General features: G+C 31.0%; 2 protein-coding genes across 2 annotated transcripts in view; one reads left to right on the top strand and one right to left on the bottom strand.

Moving 5' to 3' along the window:
- The first annotated feature begins 448 nt into the window (after positions 1 to 448).
- Positions 449 to 6,528, top strand: LOC129945439 (C-mannosyltransferase dpy-19 homolog). Its single transcript, XM_056055197.1, has 9 exons — positions 449 to 663; positions 743 to 1,004; positions 1,070 to 1,273; positions 3,838 to 4,039; positions 4,097 to 5,389; positions 5,444 to 5,546; positions 5,617 to 5,701; positions 5,769 to 5,894; positions 5,961 to 6,528. Exons 1-9 carry the CDS (start codon positions 615 to 617, stop codon positions 6,163 to 6,165), a joined length of 2,529 nt encoding a protein of 842 aa, XP_055911172.1. The 5' UTR covers positions 449 to 614; the 3' UTR covers positions 6,166 to 6,528.
- An 11,124-nt stretch (positions 6,529 to 17,652) lies between these two features.
- The window catches only part of LOC129947602 (uncharacterized), a 73,825-nt gene continuing 69,401 nt past the window's right edge, over positions 17,653 to 22,076 (bottom strand). The window contains exons 5-6 of the mRNA XM_056058232.1: positions 19,314 to 19,463; positions 17,653 to 18,486 (exon numbers count right to left, since the gene is read on the bottom strand). Of these exons, the coding sequence (XP_055914207.1) occupies positions 18,257 to 18,486; positions 19,314 to 19,463 (380 nt within the window). The 3' untranslated portion in view covers positions 17,653 to 18,256. The remainder of the gene's footprint in view (positions 18,487 to 19,313; positions 19,464 to 22,076) is intronic.

Below are 22,076 nucleotides of genomic sequence, written 5' to 3'. Positions count from 1 at the left end.
AGATCTTGGAAAATTTGAGTGGCAGTATGTTTTACTTCAAAACCAGTTGTCTTCCATAATTATTAAGAACATTTCCTTTTACAAATAAAGTATGCAAAATAATATCAAGATATAACAGATGAGACTAAAAAATTCATTTTTCAACATTGCAGACATTGTTAGAAGAAAAATAGTTATTGATTTTTTTGGAACTGTATGAATACCACATCCTTTTAAGAAATTAACTACGAAATTCCCGATGGAAAGGTTTTAAATTATGGGGAACAGTTTTTAAATTGTGGCTTGAATCCAAAATATATAAAATCATGTTTTTGCTTGCAGAGATATTGAAATAAAAAAAATATCTAATATCTAGTGGGCACCACGCCTTAATTCATTTATTCGCATATTCTTTTGTGTAAGCCCACGCATTACATTGACATTCCGCAAAATGTCAGCTGTGTTTTGACACTGAGCTAGCTAAACTAAACTCCTTATTTTTCTTATTACACAAAAAGTCGGCTTTTATGTTTTTTGTATTTAAAAAATAAATTTAAACTTTCCATATTAAATAATTAAAAAATAATATAACTTATGATGCAAAGTGTATAGAAATTAAATAAAATAAGCTGAACATGAAGCAGAAACACTATTTACTACTTATTCTATCGCATGCTTTTATTGGTAAAACAAAAAAAATTCTTTTTATTTCAATAGAAATTTTTGGAAAACAAAAGCAATAAACTAATCCTTTTTCTTTTAGCTGTTGGCTGTTTTTTCCTGTATGTTTACCATGTAAGGTCAATATTCGAAACTCGCCATAATTTTGCGCATATATCGACTTTGGAACGAGAAGCCCTACTAAGAAAGGAAGATGCTCTTTATTATTCGTTTTATAAGACCATCATTCAAGAGGCAGACTTCTATCAAGGCTATCTTAAGCTGTTAAATGTCACAACTATTGAATATCCTCACAGTGTAAATGTTGTTCATCGTTTTCATGTATTTCCTGAGATTGCAATTGGGTATAGCTTGAATATTAACTCCTGTTTAAATTTTGTTTCTAATAAAAGCTTTTATTTTGTTGAAGATATTTGTATCACAAATTTAGATCTGTAAGCAAGAGTTTCGGAGATTCTGATGTTTCTTGTTGGAGTGATGATAGTAACCTATTATCAGATCAAGTCATTAATTGCGATGGCTTCGGTGAGCCTTTTCACTTTTACTTAGAGTTCGTGTGGATGTTTGGAGGCTTTACAGTCTTTTTGATTTACATGTATGCTTCATTCTTGAGGTAAGTAGTGAATTTATTCAACAAATGGCTTTTATGTTTGAAATGTAAGTAAATGTTAGTGTGAAATTAATAGTGTAAGGACAAAAGGGCTTTTTATAGCAAACTCTCCTTGGCATTAGACTTTGTTTTCAAATTGTCTTGCGGAAGATTAATCCTATTTGAATGCTCTCTTTTTGCCTTACAATTGGAACTATTTTTGATAAAATACTGCTTGCTGTTTTACAGCAAACAAGGTGTATTAAAAACTCTAAAAGTCGAGTTCTACGTTTACTATTTTCTGTTGACCCTTTTAATACACTTGTTCTAGAATCTAGATCAGGAATAACTAATATTGATATTGACCTTATAAATCGCTCTACTGAACACAGTAATTCTTTTGAATGCTTACACAATTTTTAGTTAAGAATAGGTAACTTCCAGTTGTTGTCTGAAGATTTAACCATTTCTGGAACTGCTTATATATTGGTAGCATTTTCTTAAATTTACGAGGAGGTTTAAAATTCTTATGAAATCCTTAATAATTGTTTGTAAAAATGGATTTTCAAATAACTCTAGTAACAAGAACATTAAGATAAACTGTCGATACCTGAAACGCTTTTGGGATCAATTTTCTAGAGTCATTTGTAAATAGACCTGAAGCAGTTGATAAAGTATATTTTCACATAGCAAGTGTAGTCGGAATTTGAACCTCTTACGTTCTTCATATTAAAACTTTCCATAAAAACTGAAAAATTTCCCGGTATATGGAACAAAACATTTCTTGAACCAATATTCAAACAACAGACCATTGCAAACATTCTTGCATTCCTTAACTTTTTGAACAGGTTTCACTCTAACGAATGTATCATTTTTTAGTAAAAATATCATTTGCAAAACGGTTTTGTGAAGAAGGATCAACCACTACAAATCTTTTGACATTCTCAAACAAATTTTCAAAGGCTATAAAACAAGGTTTTTAAGTTGACTGTAAAGCTATTGGGCAACTTAGCCAAGCAATTAATTTATTAAAATTTAAATCCATTTATTTTGCACCCTTTTTCATAGCTTGATCAAATCTTATCCTAAAAACAGATCCTACCAAGCAAAATTTAGAAATTGTCTTTCAGAAATTTGATTGCTCAATCTGGTACTTCCCAGGGAAACCATCTTGGCCCTTTTTTTAGTTGTGTCTATTAACGACGTAACATCATGTTTGCATTTAAGTGAGATTGTTATTTTCGCTGACGACTTGAAAAAGTTCAAAATAATGAAGTCCACCCATGATACTTTAACAGGCGCTTAAAAATACCCTTTTCCTTAAAATTTGATTATTGTATTTTGCAGCAAAAATTATGTCGCACTTCAATTTTTAAGTTTTAGGTGTTCATTTCTTTTCCAACTCAGAATTTGTCAACAAAGCAAGTTTTATGCTTGTTTTTTTTTTTTTGTTTAACTCTCAACAAAGGAGTTCAATGATCCCTATGTTATCCTTTCATTGTGCACTTGTCATGTTCGTCCTCACCATGAATATGCTTCACAAGTATGGACTCCCTTTTAAGAAGTTAATAAAAATCACATTGAATCAATTTAATTCCATTTGCCTTTAAGAGTCTTCCTTACAAGGATCCTTATGATTTGCCTCCCTATGAACATCGTATTCAGCTTCTTCAAATGCAATCTCTCGACCAAAGGTGTTGAAGTAATGCCTTAATATTTCTTCATGAACTTATCAAAGGTGAAAAGTATGCTTGTATTCATTTGAAATACCAAGGCGGACCTAATAAGCTTTGTTATTGTTATTTGAATTTTCTTAATCTCATGAGGAAGTTCTATAACATTTAATTTATCGTCTATCGACTTCAATCTAAATAAATCCTTTTTTAGAACCATTGCTCCGTTTGAACGTTTTTTGTTCTTGTTTATTTGAACGTTTTTTGTTCTTGTTTATTTATTTATTTTTTTAGTTCATGTTTTGATACTAATATTGTTTTTTAATTTTGTGTGTGCATTAGGCTATAATTGTATTATTTTGCTTATTAACAAGTAACATGCATTTATGATGAGCATCTGATCGTTTATTGGAGCTTGAAATAAGCTAACTACTTTTTAAGAATTTTAAGTGTAAAATAAGAATAAGGATAACATATTTTTCTTGTTTTACATTTTTAAGAAGGTCTGCTTTGATGTTTATTCAAAGGATACTCAAATCAACAGATTTTAACAAGAGGTTTTTGTCATCAATATTTAGATACTTTCACAGATTTTTAAGATTCTTATTTCATCCTTCTCTTAAGTAGTTCCTTCCAAAGTTTAGTGCATGGGCTTATCGGGCCTATGTTAGCATCGAGCTTAGTCGATACAATTAATTTTTCATTTTTTCATCGAATTATATGTCTTCCAGAAACCTAAGTATTTGAGGTACTATAAGAAAGGGTACTCGAGAGATATTCCAACCAAAACCTTGACAAAAAGTTCATACAAGTGATTCTTTTTCCTAGATTGAATCGACTTAAATCGATTGCATCATAAAAATTGATTTAGTTTTAAATTTTTAATATAATTGTTTTTTTTTTTTATTATTTTAGTGAAAATTTATTAGGAGGTGTCTACGCTGTTGCATCTTATGTTATATTTCATAAAAATGTTTCCAAAATTTATGATCGTCCTGTAGCAAGAGAAAATTTCGCATTTCCTTTGATTTTTTGGCAAATGTTCTATCTATGCATTTGCATAGACAAAGCTTCAAAGAGCAAAAAAACAGATCAGCATTATTTCAATCCAATTATGGTGAGTCTTTCAAATCTTGTTCTTCTCAATCATAAGTTTCGTTTCCTTTGTTTTTAGATAATAAAACTTACTGCTTTAACAACTGCCTCATTGCTCTGTTGGCAATTTTCATCTGTGGTGTATGCAACTCAAGTACTAATTATGATTACGCCATGGAGTCTCGGTCTAGTATCGAGTCGATTTTCAATTGACTACACAATAACTCAATTTCTTTCCAATATTTTAGCCTATTATCTGACCTATGAAAACAAAAAGTATTTCTTTGCTTGGCAAAATGGTCCAGCATTTGCACTTTTTTTCATAAGTCTCGTTCGAATATACAAATCACAGTCAAGGTCGGATAATTTTTTAAAAAGCATCACACTCGGTATACTGCTTGCTATAAGCTCACAAGGAACGATTATAGACTTGTTGGAAAAATCTGGCTATGCCAGTTCGACAGATAATCCGTTTTCGGTGTATCGTGACTTGGTATTGCAGTGGACACTTCAAAGGAAAACTAACTTCACAACATGTCTTCTTGCATGCAATTCCGACTATGCTGAGGTAGATATATACGATGTGTGGGAGGTGATCAAAATTCTATTCGCTAAACCGTATTGCTTGTATGGAGTTGTATTGTTGGCTAAGTTCCTTAGAAAATGGCGAATTCAAGCTCCAAAATCTGAAGACACGAATTATGTTGAAAGAGCCAAAAAATACGTACTAGAAGACTTTCTAGAAGAGAATCACATTTCAATGAAAGAAATGTCAAATCAAAAGACCGAAAAAGCCCTTAACGAATGTCTCACCTTATTGGAGAAGTGTGATTATGATTTTGAAAAATACAAAGAAGAACGAAACAAATTGAAAAAAGACGTCGGAAAGGAACATGAATCGTTCCTCAATGAGATTAAATTTCTTAAGAAACAAATTAAAGAAACCAATAAAGACCGAAAACAATCTGAATGTGGTCTAGACTTAGATGGTGAAAATAAAGTCAAAGATGAACCATCATCAATTCCCAAAACTCATCAAACTAATGAAAATGATGATTTGAAAAATGTTGACGAGAATCCATTAAATAAATTACCATCAACAGCAGAAAGTGAACCAAAAAAACCCCGACCGAAGTTAGAGTCGAAAACAAATCCAAAGTTTAGCTATCATTATTTGTATAGCTTGGCACAATTTGCTGTATTTGTATTCATTGGATTCAGTATAAAGAAATTGTTCTTTTTATGTTATACTCAAGGTTGTGTATTAGCGCCAACGCTTTACTCGAAATTAAGAAGTCACAAACATAGTAACTTATTTTTATCGATATCGCTTGCTGTTTTCCTAACAAGCATTGTTGATCCAGGGGTTGTGGTAAGTTTTAAAAGAAAAATAATAATTAAATCTAACAATTTCTTTATTTTTTAGAATGTTTATGAAGAGTATTTGCCGTCCAAAACTCATAGTGATGAACTCGAAAACATGTTAGAATGGATTAATTTAAATACAGAAAAAAATGCAGTTTTTGGTGGTAAAAATATATAAATTCATAATATTTTTATTTGTTTACTTTGTTATTTGTAATGTTTGTAATTTTTAAGGTCCGGTTGATATAATTGGAACCGTTCATTTGACAACAAAAAGGCCGATAGTTAATCATGCACATTTGGATATGCATCAAATAAGGTAACATTTCATCACATAAAACGACTTTAAATTGCACTTATACATTAAATAATTTAAATACTTTAAGTGAAAGAACCGAAAGCATTTATTCGGTGTTCAGTCGCCAGCAATCATCCGAAATTTACAACCAGTGTTCGCAGCTAAAGATCCAGTATTTAATACTATCTTTTAGTGATTGTTCCAATGCAGCTAAGTAATTACTCCACCCTACATCATTCATTTTCCAATTCTCATCAATAATATATGTGTTTTTTTTCAGTGACGAATGTGATATTCTAACAATCTGGGATGAAATGCAACCAGCATACAGAAAGTATCCACAATTCTGCTCTGAATTAGCCAGCAAAAATGTGCCCAGCTTCTTGAAAGTATTTTCAAATAAATACTATGGAATAATAAAAATGTTCTCGCAAAGTGTTCAACTTAATTTGAAACAAAACAAAATGCCTGAAAAATATATGTAATCTTATGAGACCTAGCAAAAAAAAAACAAAAAAACAAAAGTTAAAAGATAAAGCACTTATCAGACATATTTCCTACTAGAAATATTATATTTTAAATATTATTAAGTATTCATAAAAGACTTGAATATGATTTGCATTATATCGATCATATCTTTTAAATAGTTTGTTAAATATTTTACATAGAGTAAGTCATTTTGTTTTATTTTTTTTATAAATAGATTTTTAAATTTAAGTTAAGTATTTAAAAAGTTAAAAAGAAAAAGTTATTTCTTGACTTCAGTGATAATGTAATTATTGAATTTATTTAAAGACATCAAAAAGATAATTTTGTACATTATTCAACTCATACTTTTTAAGCATTCGCAATATGTTTTCTTTTTTTTTAATAATAAATAAAAATATACATATGTATGTATCAAAAGACTAGAACTTAATATATGATATTTTATTCAGCAAGTTAAATGTATTGGAAAAGAATATCGTCTGTGAAATTTAATGAAATATAGAGCAGGTCCAACAAACAACACAGTATACAGAGCGCTGCTTATCCTGTAAGGACGGTGAGGGAAATATAATCACCGATCCTAAAGACATTCTAGAGCGATAGGAAGTGCAGTTTAATGAATAACTTAACGGTCAGCTGAACAAAGAAATGACTACTTCATTATTTAAAAAACTCAATTTCATGCTGGATTACACCAAGAAATTGGAAAGTGTTTGTATGAGAACAAGAAGAATTGCCAGAAGAATGTCCTAAAGGTATTATACAGTGTCCGGCAAAAAAATACTTACTTACTTACCTCACCCAAAAAACTTCTCCATCTAGCTCGGTACCTAGCTCAATGTCTTCAGTTTCGCGCTCTAAGTTGGGTGAGGTCCCCTTCCACTTGTGCGCGCCACCTGATCCGCGGTCTTCCTCTACTGCGCTGTCCTGTGGGTGCAGATTCGAAGACTTTCCGGGCCAAAGAAACAGCGGTTAGCAAGAGTTATTCTGCGTTTGATCTCAGCTCTGGTGTTGTTTCCTGCGTTTACAGCGGAGCCTAGGTAGACGAAGTCCTTGACTACCTCAAAGTTACGTCTGTCGATTGTGACGTTTTGACCAAGACGTCGGGGTTGTATGTCCTTTCTAGACGACAGCATGTACTTTGTTTTGCCCTCATTAACCGTTAAACCCATTTTTGCCGCCTCTGCCTCAATACTCACAAAAGCCCCATTGACATCACGCTGAGTTCTTCCGATTATGTCAATGTCATCAGCATATGTAATTGGACGGACTTTTGAAAGATAGTGCCCCTAGTGTTGACGTGTGAGCTTTGCACAATTCTTTCAAGCACGATGTTAAAAAAATCACTTGACAGCGCATCACCTTGTATAAAACCTTTTTTGACATCGAAAGGATCTGTTAAGTTGTTTCCAACCTTCATGTAGCAGCGTGAATTCTCCATGGTCATCCTGCACAAACGGACGAGCTTGGCAGGGATGCCAAAACTAGACATGGCTCTATACAGCTCGTCCCTGTAGATGCTGTCATATGCCGTCTTGAAATCGATGAAAAGATGGTGGGTGTCGATTTGGTGTTCTTGGGGTTTTTCCAGGATCTGCCGTAATGTGAATATTTGATCAACTGTGGACTTTCCTGGTCTAAAACCACACTGATAAGGACCTATCAGGTTGTTGACGATGGGCTTTAGACGTTCACATATTACGGCAGAGAAGATTTTATAGACAATGTTAAGTAGACTGATTCCTCTATAGTTGGTGCAGTTTAGAGGGTCTACTTTTTTCAGGATCGGCCAAACAATACTGAGGTTCCATTCATCGGCCATGCTTTCTTCCGACCATATCTTACAGATATTAAAAGTGAACGCCGTGAAGTGTGTGCTGTGGCTCTATTTTGTTGGAACCAGACCTCTTTGTAGTTCCTAGTAAACTGATTTAAGTTTGCTTGGAGGAAGGTCTCGATCATGTGACAGTAGCGATCCGCATTTTCTGTAAATTGCCCATTTTCTTCTAAAAAAAATACGGAAATACGGATATATTCTTCTACGACAAATGAGCAATGCTCACAGTGCCACACCATTATGATTACTAAAATCGGCACGTAGACGTAGACCCGGAATACCATTTTATCTATAAATAGCTTTAAATAAAAACGTCTAACAATACGGGAGTTTGTTTTGCCGGACCCTGTATTAAGTCCCATACATACGTAGAAACCATAATCAGCATATATGAATGTGGTTTCAGGCCAGGCAAGTCATAAATTGATCAGACTTTTAGAACATGATGACTTCGTCTGCTGGAAACCAACAACAATAGCGTTAGTTGATCACAAATTTGAAGTGGTCCAATCATTCACTTACCTTGAGTCGAGTTGAGCAATATTGAATAATAATATTTCCAACATGCCACTCACACCTATTCAAAATTCCTTCAAAGGCTTTCCCGACTTACCGCAAACCAACAATATTTTCTTCAGTTTAGCTAAACATAAATATTCAGAAAAAAAATATCTTCCCAAAAATAACAAACACTTCGTTTTGTATAAATTTATTTTCCAGTTGTTTTTTAAATAAATTTAATTACATAAACGCAATTTACATGGAAAGCCTTAAAAGCATTATTTTTTTATGTAAATAATTATAAAAAAGTAAAAATATCAAAATTATTAGAAAAAAATATAAAAGTGAATTTGTGTTGCACTATGGTATCAACATTTAATTTGATTTTTACATTATTGTAGGCAAAATGAAAAAGAAGATATGAAATATCTAAATTAATATTATTTAATAAAAAATATTCTCTGAATAATCAATTAGATAAAATATTATTTTTTGTTGACTAATTATAATTTAGTTTTCTCTTTTTGACTCGTCCGAATATTCTTTTAATTATAATAATCTAAAATATGCATTTTTTGTTTATTAAAATTTTTTCTTTGATTTGTTAAAAAAATTAACTACAGTCTTTATTTAATTACTTCAAAATTATTACTACATTTTTTTTATTTTTTTTAATACATTGTATAAAACAGCATATTTTGCAGTTATATTTTATTTTATTATTTATAAGTTTGTATTTGCGCCTAAAATTAAATGGTACAATCATTGTACGCATCTCTTTTTTGTAGTTGTATTATTATTTTTTTTAATACTTGTTATTTAAATTTTTGATTAATATTAATATGGAAGCGAGTTGTGTATAAATGTATTGGATCATTGCCATAATAGTTTTTATTTTGTTTTGTTTGTTATAATATTTATTTTTTTTTTCTTAAACATTTTGCGTGAGTAGGTAGAATTAGAGTTTAATAACTCATCACAGGTTATAAGCATAGCTTTTAACATTTCGTAAAATGTGTGTTACTACCGTGCATTTTTTTCTATATCCTATATTATCATTAAAAATTAAATAAATTAATTGTCATTTAAAAATTATAAAGAAACTACTTGAAATGTCTTAAGTATTCAATATACCAATATACTGCCTTACAAAAATGGACGTAGTACCCGTGTGCTTTGTACTAAAAAAAAGGTTAGTAAATTTCGAATGGCTCTCAACTTTTAATGATTTCAAATTCATAAAGTATAAAATGAAGGTTGTTTTGAACCTATGAAATTATTAAATATTATGTATGGTAAGAGTAACCGCGTTTCTTCAACTAATATGACATTCTTTAAGCCAATACTAGGCAGAGTTCAGTTATCAGCACGGCATCCGTCATGATATGAGCAGCTACAGTTAGCCATTCATACATTTTGACACTTTCCATATGGACCAACTGCGTAATATATTGGCTGCGTTCAATCTCAGACAGATATGGTATCCGGGCTCCCTTTTTGTTAGTGTTTTAAATGTCAAGGAACAGCTGATCCAAAACAGCTGCGATGCCAAAAAAGGAAACCAAAAGGTATCCAAGAATTTCTGGTATATGTGGGTACATCTGACAGAACAGCTGATTTAAAATATTGTTAAATGAACCAGAGAATTATTTTATAATTGGTTTGTTGTTTGTAAAAATCTAAATATTTGTTTCCTTTTTGTGAATAGCTGAAAGTCCTTTTTATTTTTTTGTCAGCTATTTCAATTGAGGTGTCCAAGTCATTCAATAAGTTATCTAAAAATCCATGTATACCTATATTCCAACACGAGATTGAACTCAGCCCTAAGCTAAGAACACACTATCGAGTTCAAACATTTTAACAAATTTTCTATTAACCAACCAATTTTATCTGTCAAAAGAGACAGAAAAAAAATTGTCAGTAAATCGTTGCAAACTTTCTATCAAAAACTTGAACGATTTCTTGCAATAGTTTGTACAAGGGCGGATCCAGACTTTTCATCAGGGGGGGTCATACATTTAGATGAGTTTTTACTCACCGCTTAAAAATGTTCTTTAATGTTTTGTAAAGGATGCTAACAAAATTTAATAATTGCTAAAATGACAACTTTAGTTATGAAATTATTTAGAATACTGTTGTCCAGCAAGTTATGGTCTAACTATTTAATTTGGATGACTCATATGAAAGCATTCCAAGATTCGGACAGTTGTCTAAATACGCCATATTTAAGAGTTAAAATACAATAGTTTACAAACGTTTCTCCAAAAACAAAACACACTTTTCTTGTTTTCATTTCTATTTATGCGAAGAACGGAGCAATGAACCGAAAATGAGAGAGGACCTGAAATGTAAAAACGTCGGATTTTTTTTTGACGTAGGTTTTTCGAACTCAATTTCCGGGAGTCTCTTATTACTATCGTTATCAATCTGCTTACTCGTATTTGGATCTTATAAAGTCGTCAACAAAACTTAAAAATTGTAGAGACAAAAAGGTTTGGTTCTTGAATTTAAGGAAATAGTTGCATTTAAGCACATAATTTCTCTAAAAAAAAATTAAATTAAAACAAAGTAAGGTAAGTAAACAAATAAGTTGGGAAGAAGAGTTTCAAAGCTTTTATATCAATAGATAAAAAACGTTTATTATGTTTTTCACTTAGCCATTAGTTTACTAAAAGGGTCACTTGATTTTTTGGGACATTTGTATTATTGAAATTCGTTTTTGAATCTCAGTTCTAGAGCATCCAAAGCAAATTCACTTCAAAAGTAGATTTATTTAATTTTGTAAGAACTTTTGTATTCAACAGAAAACCAATTTTGAAAGAAATGAAATGCACGACTGGGTCGCAAGAACTTGATAATTTCTTCCAAAAAGTCTGTTTAAAAATATTGCCTATATTTTAAGATTAAAAAATGTACTGACTTGTTTTTTTGTTTCTTGGGCTTTGATGATCAATCAGTTGAATGCGATTAATAATAAAAAAAAATAAAACTAATCCATCTTGTTTTACCCTACGTTTTCCAGCTTCTTCAGGGGATTCATTTAGTATTTTATATTAAAAAAAAACATGAGAAAAGTTTAAATATAGACAACACTATAGTATCACCGTATTAAACAATTGTTGTTAAATACGGTGATACTAGTGTTGTCCATATTTAAACTTTCCGCACTTTTTGTGCAACTTTTAATCATGTTTTTTCTTGTGTGGGGACTGCTGTTATTTTTCGTATTAATAAAATGATAAAAACTCCTTACACTAATCAGCTGAAAATTTTAATTTCAATTAACACAATTGTTTGGACTATAGGGGCCAGGAAAGACAGACAGACGGAAGGAATCGAGGTACACACTTTTTTCGACTTCTCTACCGCCGTAATGTCATATTTGATTAAAAGCTCTACTTCGAAATTGATTACTTATGCAAAACTTGCCATATAGTTCCTCTATGCCGGAAGTAAAAAACACTTCAATGCTCACTATCTATGTGTGTCAAAAAAGTTTAATAATAAAATTGATGACCTTTTATTCAAGGTTTCTTCTTAAGAACCTGAATATTTGCTCTTTTTCTTAGAAACAATTTTTATGAAGATAATTTAAAGCATGACTAAAGCTTTTCAAGTTCTAAATTGAGCGAAAATCAAAATTTGAGTTGTTTTTGACAGCAAACCACTATTTGGTAAATGTCGTTAAATTACTAATAAATCTTAAAATGTAATCTTTACTTATACAACTTAACTGTATAAGCTGTTTGGCTCATATGACCTCCCCCCTGGGCCGTCAATTGGTCAAAAGTTGATGAATTTTTACAGTGTTTTTGGAATAGGGTTGAATATTTGATTCATATTATCTTTTTGGTCCAATATTCAGTCTAAAGTAGTACTTTTAGCAACAAAGTTTTAGGAAGTTAAATACAAATGTTGTTTTTATATACAAAAAATAAATAATTCAAAATATAATGAGGGTCATATCCATTAACGCAATACGATTAGTTTTGAATTGAAGGGAATTCATACGAAAAAGAAAACAAATTATCTCCCAGGGGGGGTCATGACCCCTATGACCCCCCCCCCCTGGATCCGCCATTGAGTTTGTACTCGTCTAAACACGGAATTTTTGTATGTTCAAATAATTGGCCAATTGTAAACTAACTGAATATTGGATGATGTGCTCTCCAAACAACATAATCTAAATATATAAGAATTCACCATTTGGCAAAATAAAAAAAAAATGTACATATGTAAAAAAAAAGGTTGAAAAGAACAATGATTTTTCTGTATTTTATATTTCTTTAAATGTTTTGTTTTCACTTTTAAAATAATATTTCATAATCTATGCATGTATATCATCCGTCGAGAAAATTGTCTGCCAATGATTCTACCAACGTTTTTCTTTTCTTACGTCTTCCAATTATTAATTGGGTGATACAAAATATTCGGCAATTGACAGCCGATTTTCTACCTAAAATTTTTTAATATTTGGATAAAATCAACAACCGTAAAGACGGTAAAAACCTTATTGACAATTGGCAATTGTCATCTAATTGGATGCTATTGAAAACTTTGATAGTTCGACCAATATTGAAAGATCTTCCAATTGTGAATATTTATGTAGCTATAATTTTCAAATAGGAATATCCCGCTTCTTGAGCAGCTGTAACTGTTGAAGCTATCATGTTTTGACATTTGATGAGTTAAAGCTACGCCAATTCTCCACAGCTGATTCAAGATATTAAAGATCGACCATGTGAAGTTTTCGAGCGAGGAAAAGCAGTAACAAATGTGCAAATTGGTCATGAAAAGTATATGGTGCTGCAACCCTACAATTACATTTGGACTATAACTTTTTTAATTGCGAATGTAATATACCGTTCTCTTTACAATAAAATAAACATCCATACATATATATATTATTTAATTCCTCTTAAAAATACTTTTTTCTTCAAATATTAAAATGAAACCAAATATTATTAAAGCCTTAAATTTCTTTACTAGACGCGTTACGTGTTATTTTTGCAAACTTCCATCACAATATTTTGATTTGTTGAAATTTACACATCATAACTTAGCATAACTTAATTGCATTAAAAGTTGTCTTACATTCTTTATCACAATACTCTAAAAATTCGTAAAAAATTTTGAAAACCATATTCTGAGTTCTATTTTAAATTTTGCTTGAGGATCTTTGAATGTACGAGAATATCACGAAAAAAAACTCCAAAGACAGGAAGTGAGTCAAATTTCTAAAAGTAAAGGAACTTGATTCAAAAAACGGTCACCAACTTCCAGTAGAAATTTTTCGTAGCCATTCCTAGGTCGTTTACTTTACCATGATGAAAATGTTGAGTTTACTGAATAAATTTGACAATGACAGTTTAATGATTAGCGATAGGGTGTGTTCACAAATCATATTCAAAGTTTACAATTCCCTAATAGAAAACCCGTCACATACATTCCTGATGATCAACTTATCTATCTATTTTATAGACCGACACTAACCTACATTTATTATTTTGTCTACATGATCAACAACTATTAGTAAACTGTCAAATATGAATAAATCAATCTATAATCACGGGAACATTATATAAACATTTTTCTGAAGCACATACTTTCTTAGAGGATTGAAATTTGTCAGGTTTTTAAAATATACATCTTAAAAAAAAACACGAAAAACGGTTTAAAGGCTATGTTCAAATTTAAAATATCTGTTAACAATGTTATTTGTGATGATTTTGCAAGTACAAATCTTTCTCTTCTAGTTATGATTTTAATCTTTTTAGTATCTTGCTTAGTTTCTGGAAGTTTCTCAGCAGTTATGCGTCTTTATTTAACTCTATGCGAAGTTTTGAGTAAACCTTCAATTTAATACTTTCATAGTTTTGAAAGATAATAATAAAGTTTTGGAGTTGATTTTTAGTGCTGATTTCGAATCCAAACTTTAATTTGCTGAAGAAATATAGAGTTGTTGGACAACAGATTTATTACAAGAACAAAACTTACTTTTAAACCGTTTTGTCCTTTTCTGTTGAAAACCATTTAAGCATAAATGGTTAAGCGTTTCTTTTACAAATTACAAATTTGAAAACCATAACAAATTGGAAAAAAAGCTACTTCATAAATTTAGATAGGCTCAAATAGCCTTAGATATGTACACATTGTACAAAAAGTCTCCGTACAGCAGCTTTCTTTGTTGATTCTGAGATAAAATATTTATTATGAGAATATATTAAAAACAGCTTTTCGAAAATCCCAATTTCTCAAAATTTGGTAAAAAGGTGAAGATGGAAAACAACTTGTTTTCAATGTTACCAATTTGGTTTTTACATTTATTCCAAGTATTTTTTTTTAAGAAAAAACACTAAAATTAGGCTGTTGTACGAAGGCTTTTAGGACTATGCGTACGTGTTTTTTCTAATTTAAAAAATAGTACCTCAAAAACCTGACGTGATTTATTAATTTTGAAGTCGGATTTGAATTAAAGCTACCAAAACCCATTGAAAAGTGCAATTTTATTGCCAGTAACACTTGTTGACCAGTGATCTTATTCAATTAGTATTACGGTTTTTGTTTCATTATCTGTGTAACACCTACTATTTCACAAAACTTACACCACACACAAATGAATTTTTTTTATTCTTTAACGTCGAAAGGCTCTGGCATACGAAATGTTTTACCTAAACTTATTTTATGTAGTGGCTTTAAAAATTATTTCGTTTTGATTTAGAAAACATCTGACATAAACCAGTGTTTTGTTGGAAAATCTATCAATAGTATAGTAGGATTTTACACGAGTAACAAAAACAATATTCGTAGTATGAATACTACCGATAAAAGTTAAATTAGAATCTTACTACGGATGGGTTTTTGACATTTATACGAGTCTCGAATGGATATTATGTGATTTCGTTCTAAAATGTTGGTACGATCGATATTGCATTTGTATCTCGATGGCTGTGTTCGTTGAGTAGTTGCGCATTTTGAATCATGTGTTTTCCATTGGGGAACAAATCAATCTGTTACTGTTGATATTTTTTAGTTTTGTTAATGAAAATGGACTAACTGGGCTTATTTTGCAAGAGAAAACAATAGAAAAGATAGTTAGGTTTTGCTATGTTACCACCAACGGCTTATCTTATTTTAGATTAAATAAATCTTTTTTTTTATAATTAGCAAACACTAAAAGGGTTTTTTATACCTTTAGTATGCCAAAGACACAGTGTGAGCATTAGGAAAAGAGGGAAGGGTTGGATAGGAGGTGTCGGTGTACATTGGTTTTAAATTTCTGAACATTGCAATGACAGGGAAAGATAGAGCGTGGCAAGGCGTTCCACATTCGCGTAGTACGGCTAAAAAAAGAATCTCTGTACTTCATAATACGGCCGAAGTTGGGCTCAAGGGTAAACTGATGGGCATTCCTAGAAGCGCGGGTATTACGGTTAAATTGTTTAAGGGGAGGAATGCAGCTGTCTATTTCACTAAAGAATAGTCCGTTAAAATTACGGTAAAAAAGGGTGAGGCAAGAAACCTTGCGTCGATGTTCGAGTGATGTAAATGAGTTGATCATGTTAATGTCACCAATCATTTCAAAAGCTCTTTCATATTTTTTATACTTTTTGCAGACAAACATGCAAATAAATAGACCATAATGCATTATCTGTAAAACCAACTAGTTCACATAGGTTTTTCTTCACAAATTTTGACTCGACTTCAATCCCCGACCGGAATCGTGTCGAATCAAGCTCATTTTAACTCGATTCAGGTATATAAAGAAATTGAGGCGAGCTTGAAGCTCGCTTAGATACCACATGTTAATTTAGTAGTCTACGAACGAACCCCCTCCTTGAAGCAATTGTTAAATGAACTTTTTCTTTATAGAATCTTAATTTCCAGATGTTTTCTTAACATTTCTTATTGAATGAAAATGTGTCCATTTTATTAGTTTTAGTTATTTTTTTTGCTAAGTTAATTTTTACTTTTCATTTTCACAAAATTTCTTCTATTTATGTGTTTTTTTTTATTATTATTCTGACAGATCTTCTTTCAGTTGTACCAATTTTTAAATACGGCTACTGCCGAAACGTTTTCTTGCGAATTTTTCTATCATACTCTTTATAGAATGCCAAAAAAACACGGGAAGTGTTATATATTATTATATTCTTTCAAAATGTCAAACAGTTTGATTGAAGAACTAATTTTGCTAACAATGCTACGGAAATGGTTGGAAAAAAGAATATGGGTAAACGAGAATGTGTATTGCAACGCGGCGGTAGCGATTCGTGACGTTTCACATTTTCACACACATTCATATACGCTCAAAAAATAATTTTATAGGAAAAGTTTTTTTCAACAAATCATCATGACACAAGTTCTTCGCCTTACATATGTACCTTTCTTTGAATATTTAGTGTGTTAATTTATAACTTAAAAATTTCGTATTCAAATATGATAGTATGAATTTTTATAGAGTTAGAAAAATAAGTTTTCATTAGTTCAAAAGTCAAATCTGATACTAAATACAAAAGAGCTGACGTCCAAACTTTGTTCCATTTTTAAAATAATTCGAAAATGGAAATGATAACAAAACACATTATTAAAGATTCAATTGGGTACCTACCCAACATATTTGAATATGTATGTATGTTTCTTAAGTATATTCTGCCCTATGTTTCTGTATTTCTATGTTTTTGCCTTCAAAAATATCAATAACAATAACAAACCATGATTTTAAACAAAAATTAGAATACTGTTAAATTGTGGCATTACTTTTTTGAAAGTATGGTAATCACGGTTAATTTCAGCTACATATAATGAACAAGTCAAAACGATGACAATGTACAGTAAATGGTATAGTAGTTTTTAGTTTAGTATATAGTGTTATTATATAGGGACGGGTAGTTGTCCTTTCTTTTATGAAGATAAATCAATCATTATATATTCTTCATCAAGCTGATCGTTTCATTATTGAGTTCGGATTTTAGAACTTTTTTTTTGCGTATGTATAGTATATTTTCTAGAGGTCATAAATTAATGAATGTGCATTTTATATTATAGACATTTCTATATAATACACTACTTAATTATATTATTTTTATCTTTTTTTTCTTTAAGGGTAGAATTCAAAAATATAATTAATTTAAATTTACAGTGATTGATAAGGATTTTTGGAAATTCGAATTCCTTTTTTTTTTATTTTGTTTTAAATCTAAAATGCATAATGTTGTTCACATATTGTAAAGTATCTATTTAAATTCATACAAAAATTCTTATTAATTTTATCAGGCACTTGACCTTTTGTTGATCAAAAAACTTATTTAGCTAATAGTACAGCGTATTTTAAAAAGTGAATATTATATCAAAGTGCATTATTTTTATATATTTATTTTAATTTTGTATCACTAAAAACATAACAACTCTGCTGAATCCTTAAATTTTGCATAGATTAATTTATTTTTAATTTTTATAATTATTTTGAATTTATTATTATTTTACACTATTTATACTTTGCAAAACTTATCAATAGATTTGCGATATATAATATTAACAATTAATAATCACAGAATAAAACAATTGCATCCATCTCATCATATACATACTCTCGTTTTGTCGTACAAGAAGTACCTACATATTTTGTTTGTTTTAAAACTTTTCAACAACTAGCACACGCTTTTCTTTCATAATAATTTAGCATTTGGTAAATAATAAAAATAGCAACTAAAAACACTGTAATAGTTTACAATAAATTGTTTGTACTTTCAAATACGTTTGATGGTGGGTCCGGTAAAAAAAATTGAAACTTTTCTTTTAAAACGTTCCATTCTGGGTTCATCGTCGGATTCACTGTCATAGCCATCGCTCTCATCGTCCTCACCAAATATAATTGTTCTTGTATATGGTGCATCCTGGTCATCGGACTCGCAAAATCCTGGATTTAATATTATATTTGGTATCAATTCTATACTATCCCAACCATCCTCGTAGGCCGCTTTAGATGCAGAAGCAGTCGTAATTTCATACAAAAAATGGAAGAAACAAAAGAAAAAAAAAACAAGCACATTCGATTAGTGAAGATATGTTCAAGTGTATGTTCAATATGCGACTACAAATTAATTAATTATTTAATTTTGTTTCTTATATATATGCTATGTATATAATATATTATGTGCTCTATTTTTAAATTGTTTAAGCCTTAAAAACTAGATATTTATATATATTTATATTGACTTTATTTTATTTGACTCTCTAAAAGCTTTAAGCGGTTAAATTATTCTCTATTTTTTTAACTATAAATGTGACATAATTATATTTGTAAGATTGATAAATATAAGATTTTTATTTAAAAAATATACACACTTTGAGAATAACAATAACAGCAACACGAAAACCAAACTAACACATTTTATTTAACTCATAAAAAAAATAAAAGTTTAGTAATAAAATAATTATTGCAGTAAAACACACTTTCAACAGAAAAAACGACAACAACAAAAATAAATAAATATTATTTTACATCTATAAAAACATATTCACATATGAATTAAATATTTACACTTAGTAGGCAAAACATAAAATATTCGCTTCCTGTGGTTGTTTTTTTTTTTTTTAATTTTTATAGTTTTATTGATGTACAACACTCGGATTAACTTTTTGTGTTTAGGACAAAAAAAAAATATAAAAATTTTAGCATTTTCCATTATTGTTTTATTATTATTTTTTTTTTCTTTTTCAAACTTCAACAGCAAACAAAAAACAAAATTCAAGCGATAACAACATCCAACTCGTTAGTAGAAGTAGAAGTGGTTGTAGAAGTACCCATTTGTGATGACTGGTAGTATTCTTTTGACAAAACTATACACAATCCGATTGCTAATATCACAAGGGTTCCAAGTACTATACTGACGGCAACTATCCATATACGTGGATCAAAATTATCTAAGTCAGCTTGTATAAGGCGTATCAAATCTTAAAAGATATAAAAGAAACGTGAATGTAATATAAAAGAAAGAATGTGTTTAAATATTTAATTCCAGCTCTAAACCAACTTAATTCAACTGAACTCAACCAAACGTTTGATTGATTTTAGAAAAAAAAAATATTTTTCGTCGGAAAACATTAATCTAGCATCAAGATTTATTAGATTTGCCTCCGATACAAATTTCACTACTTAATCAGATCAGTTTAAAATTACTTTTATGAAGTTTCCTTAAACTTTTCCAATAGACCAAGCAATTTAAAATAACAATTTTAACCCTAAAGAAAAAACCTTGACAGCGTGAGGTTTTTGTAAAAGCCAATTTAATGCTTTTTGTATATGTTTTAGAGTTAGTTAGGGGTTTTAATTGGTGAAATAAACGCAGTTTTCTTTATTTTTAAGGATCTTATCCGTAAAGTGAATTAACTTACGCAGATTTGCAGACATATATTTTTAATAGGATTTACTTGTTACTTGTCATAATTTAAGTGTAAAAATTGGTTTTAAAAAATGTTTTTTATTCTGAATTAAGTATGGAAATACTTTCATTGATACCTCAAGTCTGTCTTCTTCTAAAGGTGAATTAAAAAAATAAATTATGAATGCAAATTTGATAATAACACCAAACTCTAATGTCCGATTTCATAAACAAACACTAAAAGCACTTTTATCTAAAAGCTTTTTAAATTTTATCAGGCCTTTAAATTTGTTCAGTTTCACCAAGCTAAAAATGGGAAATTTCAGAGATATTTTTGTTAAAATAGAGTTCTCCTCACAACCCTGTAAAAAGAAAATCTCTTTTTTCTTTCTATTAAGCGAATTGTGTGAGAAAAAATGAGAAAGCATTAAATGTTGAAATAAATGACAAGAATCGCAGAATACAACAGTATAAACTACTTCAAAATCAAAAACAAACCGTTTCAGTAATAGTGTCGTTCAAAAATAAAATATGACAATGAATTTAAAAAAAAAGAGAACGAGGAAGGAATTATACCGCGGCTGAAAAAAATTGGTTGATAGATATTTAAGAACACAATAGAAAGTAAAGCCACAGATGGGGTGACTGTGAATAAAAAAAAACAAAACTTGGCAGGAGATTACAAATATCTTTAACTCCACATTAGCAACCTCTGGCGAAAGGAATTTTGTGCAGTTAAGAAGCACATATGAGTAATAAAAATAGTATTGAATTGAATTTGTTTACCTATTCATCTCCAAATATTGAGAATACAAATTTTACAAAACAAAACATTAGCCGTCAATCTGTCATATTCATTTTTTAATGACACTTTTAAAATTTAGTAAGCCAAAAATGGGCATATAGTTTTAAAAGGTGTTTAAAAGCTTGTTTACTTTAAAAACGCTTAGTGAAACCAAAATATCCCGTTTTACAGTTTAAAATCCTGTTAAATATATAAAAGGTGTTTATGAAATCGGGCATTAGACGAATAAAACATTCGTATGCAGAAGATAAAGCTTTTAATTTAATTCTTAACTAACGAGTTCAAATGGTAGACATGTGCATTCAAGAGGACACAAGCGTCCACAGGTTTTTCTCAAAACCCACCTCTGTCTATCAACTCCTACTCTCACCTCCCCGCGGTGAACATCGGGTGCCTAGTACCTCAACTGGAGATTGGGTTCCAACCCCAGTGGAAAGTTGTTGGGGGCAGCAAACGAGAGAGGGGGGAGAGGTGTTTCCACTAAGGCACCTCTCCTTATCCAGGCGGCAGCGGACGAATTTTCGAGATACAATCAACGGTGGCGTCTACAGTTCCAGTAAGGTTGAACTACTTAGTGAACACCTTATAGGGCTTCTTCGACATATTCGGAGCCCAGGCCTGTAAGGAGCGGTTTATCCGGCTTCCCTTCCTTGGAGTTATACTAAGGATCTGGCCCTCCAGGTTGGGGGTTGTGCCGTCGGGGTGACTTCCTGGCCACGTAAAAATACCTTAAGTTTCGAAGCACCAACAAGCCTCTGATACGGATGGATTCACTGTTGACAACCCACGCAAACGAAATAAGGACAACGAACTGCAGACAACCACGTGCAGCCGAACAATTAGCGGAAGCCCTAAACTGCTGCAAGGCAGATATTACAGCCATCCAAGAAGTGCGATGGGATGGACCGGGCAAACGCAAACTAAGAGACTGCGATATCTACTACGGCGACTGCTACCGAGAACAAAGACAACGTCTATTTGGGTGTGGATTTGTTGTTGGAACTAGGCTCAGGCAAAAAGTCTTGAGTTTCAACAGTGTGAGCGAGCGCATCACGACAATCCGCATCAAGGCTAAATTCGCAAACATAAGCCCCAACAGAGGACATATTCTTCGAGCTCTTGGACATATGAGCAGTGCCCTGGCTATGACATTAAAATTGGCTTAGGAGATTTTAATGCCAAGCTAGGAAGAGAAGACATCTTTGGTGGCATAATCGGGAGATACAGCCTGCACGACACCACCTCCGACAACGGATTCAGGCTGGTTGATTTCGCTGCGGGGCGAGACGTTCTGGTAGCTAGTACGCAGTTCACGCATCTCAATATCCACAAGGGGACATGGAAATCTCCTGATCAATCAACCGTCAACCAGATTGACCA

This window comes from Eupeodes corollae, chromosome 2 (genome assembly GCF_945859685.1).
Source record: "Eupeodes corollae chromosome 2, idEupCoro1.1, whole genome shotgun sequence".
Taxonomy (NCBI): Eukaryota; Metazoa; Arthropoda; class Insecta; order Diptera; family Syrphidae; genus Eupeodes; species Eupeodes corollae.
The sequence above is the reverse complement of the archived record's forward strand: the minus strand, read 5'-3'. Positions and strand labels throughout refer to the sequence as shown.

Excerpts from the sequence above, each read along its gene's own strand:
- LOC129945439 (XM_056055197.1), top strand. The coding sequence starts at position 615 with ATGAAGCAGAAACACTATTTACTACTTATTCTATCGCATGCTTTTATT. Across the intron at positions 664-742 it reads TCTATCGCATGCTTTTATTG|CTGTTGGCTGTTTTTTCCTG; the intron begins GTAAAACAAAAA and ends TTTTTCTTTTAG. Across the intron at positions 5,702-5,768 it reads TTGGATATGCATCAAATAAG|TGAAAGAACCGAAAGCATTT; the intron begins GTAACATTTCAT and ends AAATACTTTAAG.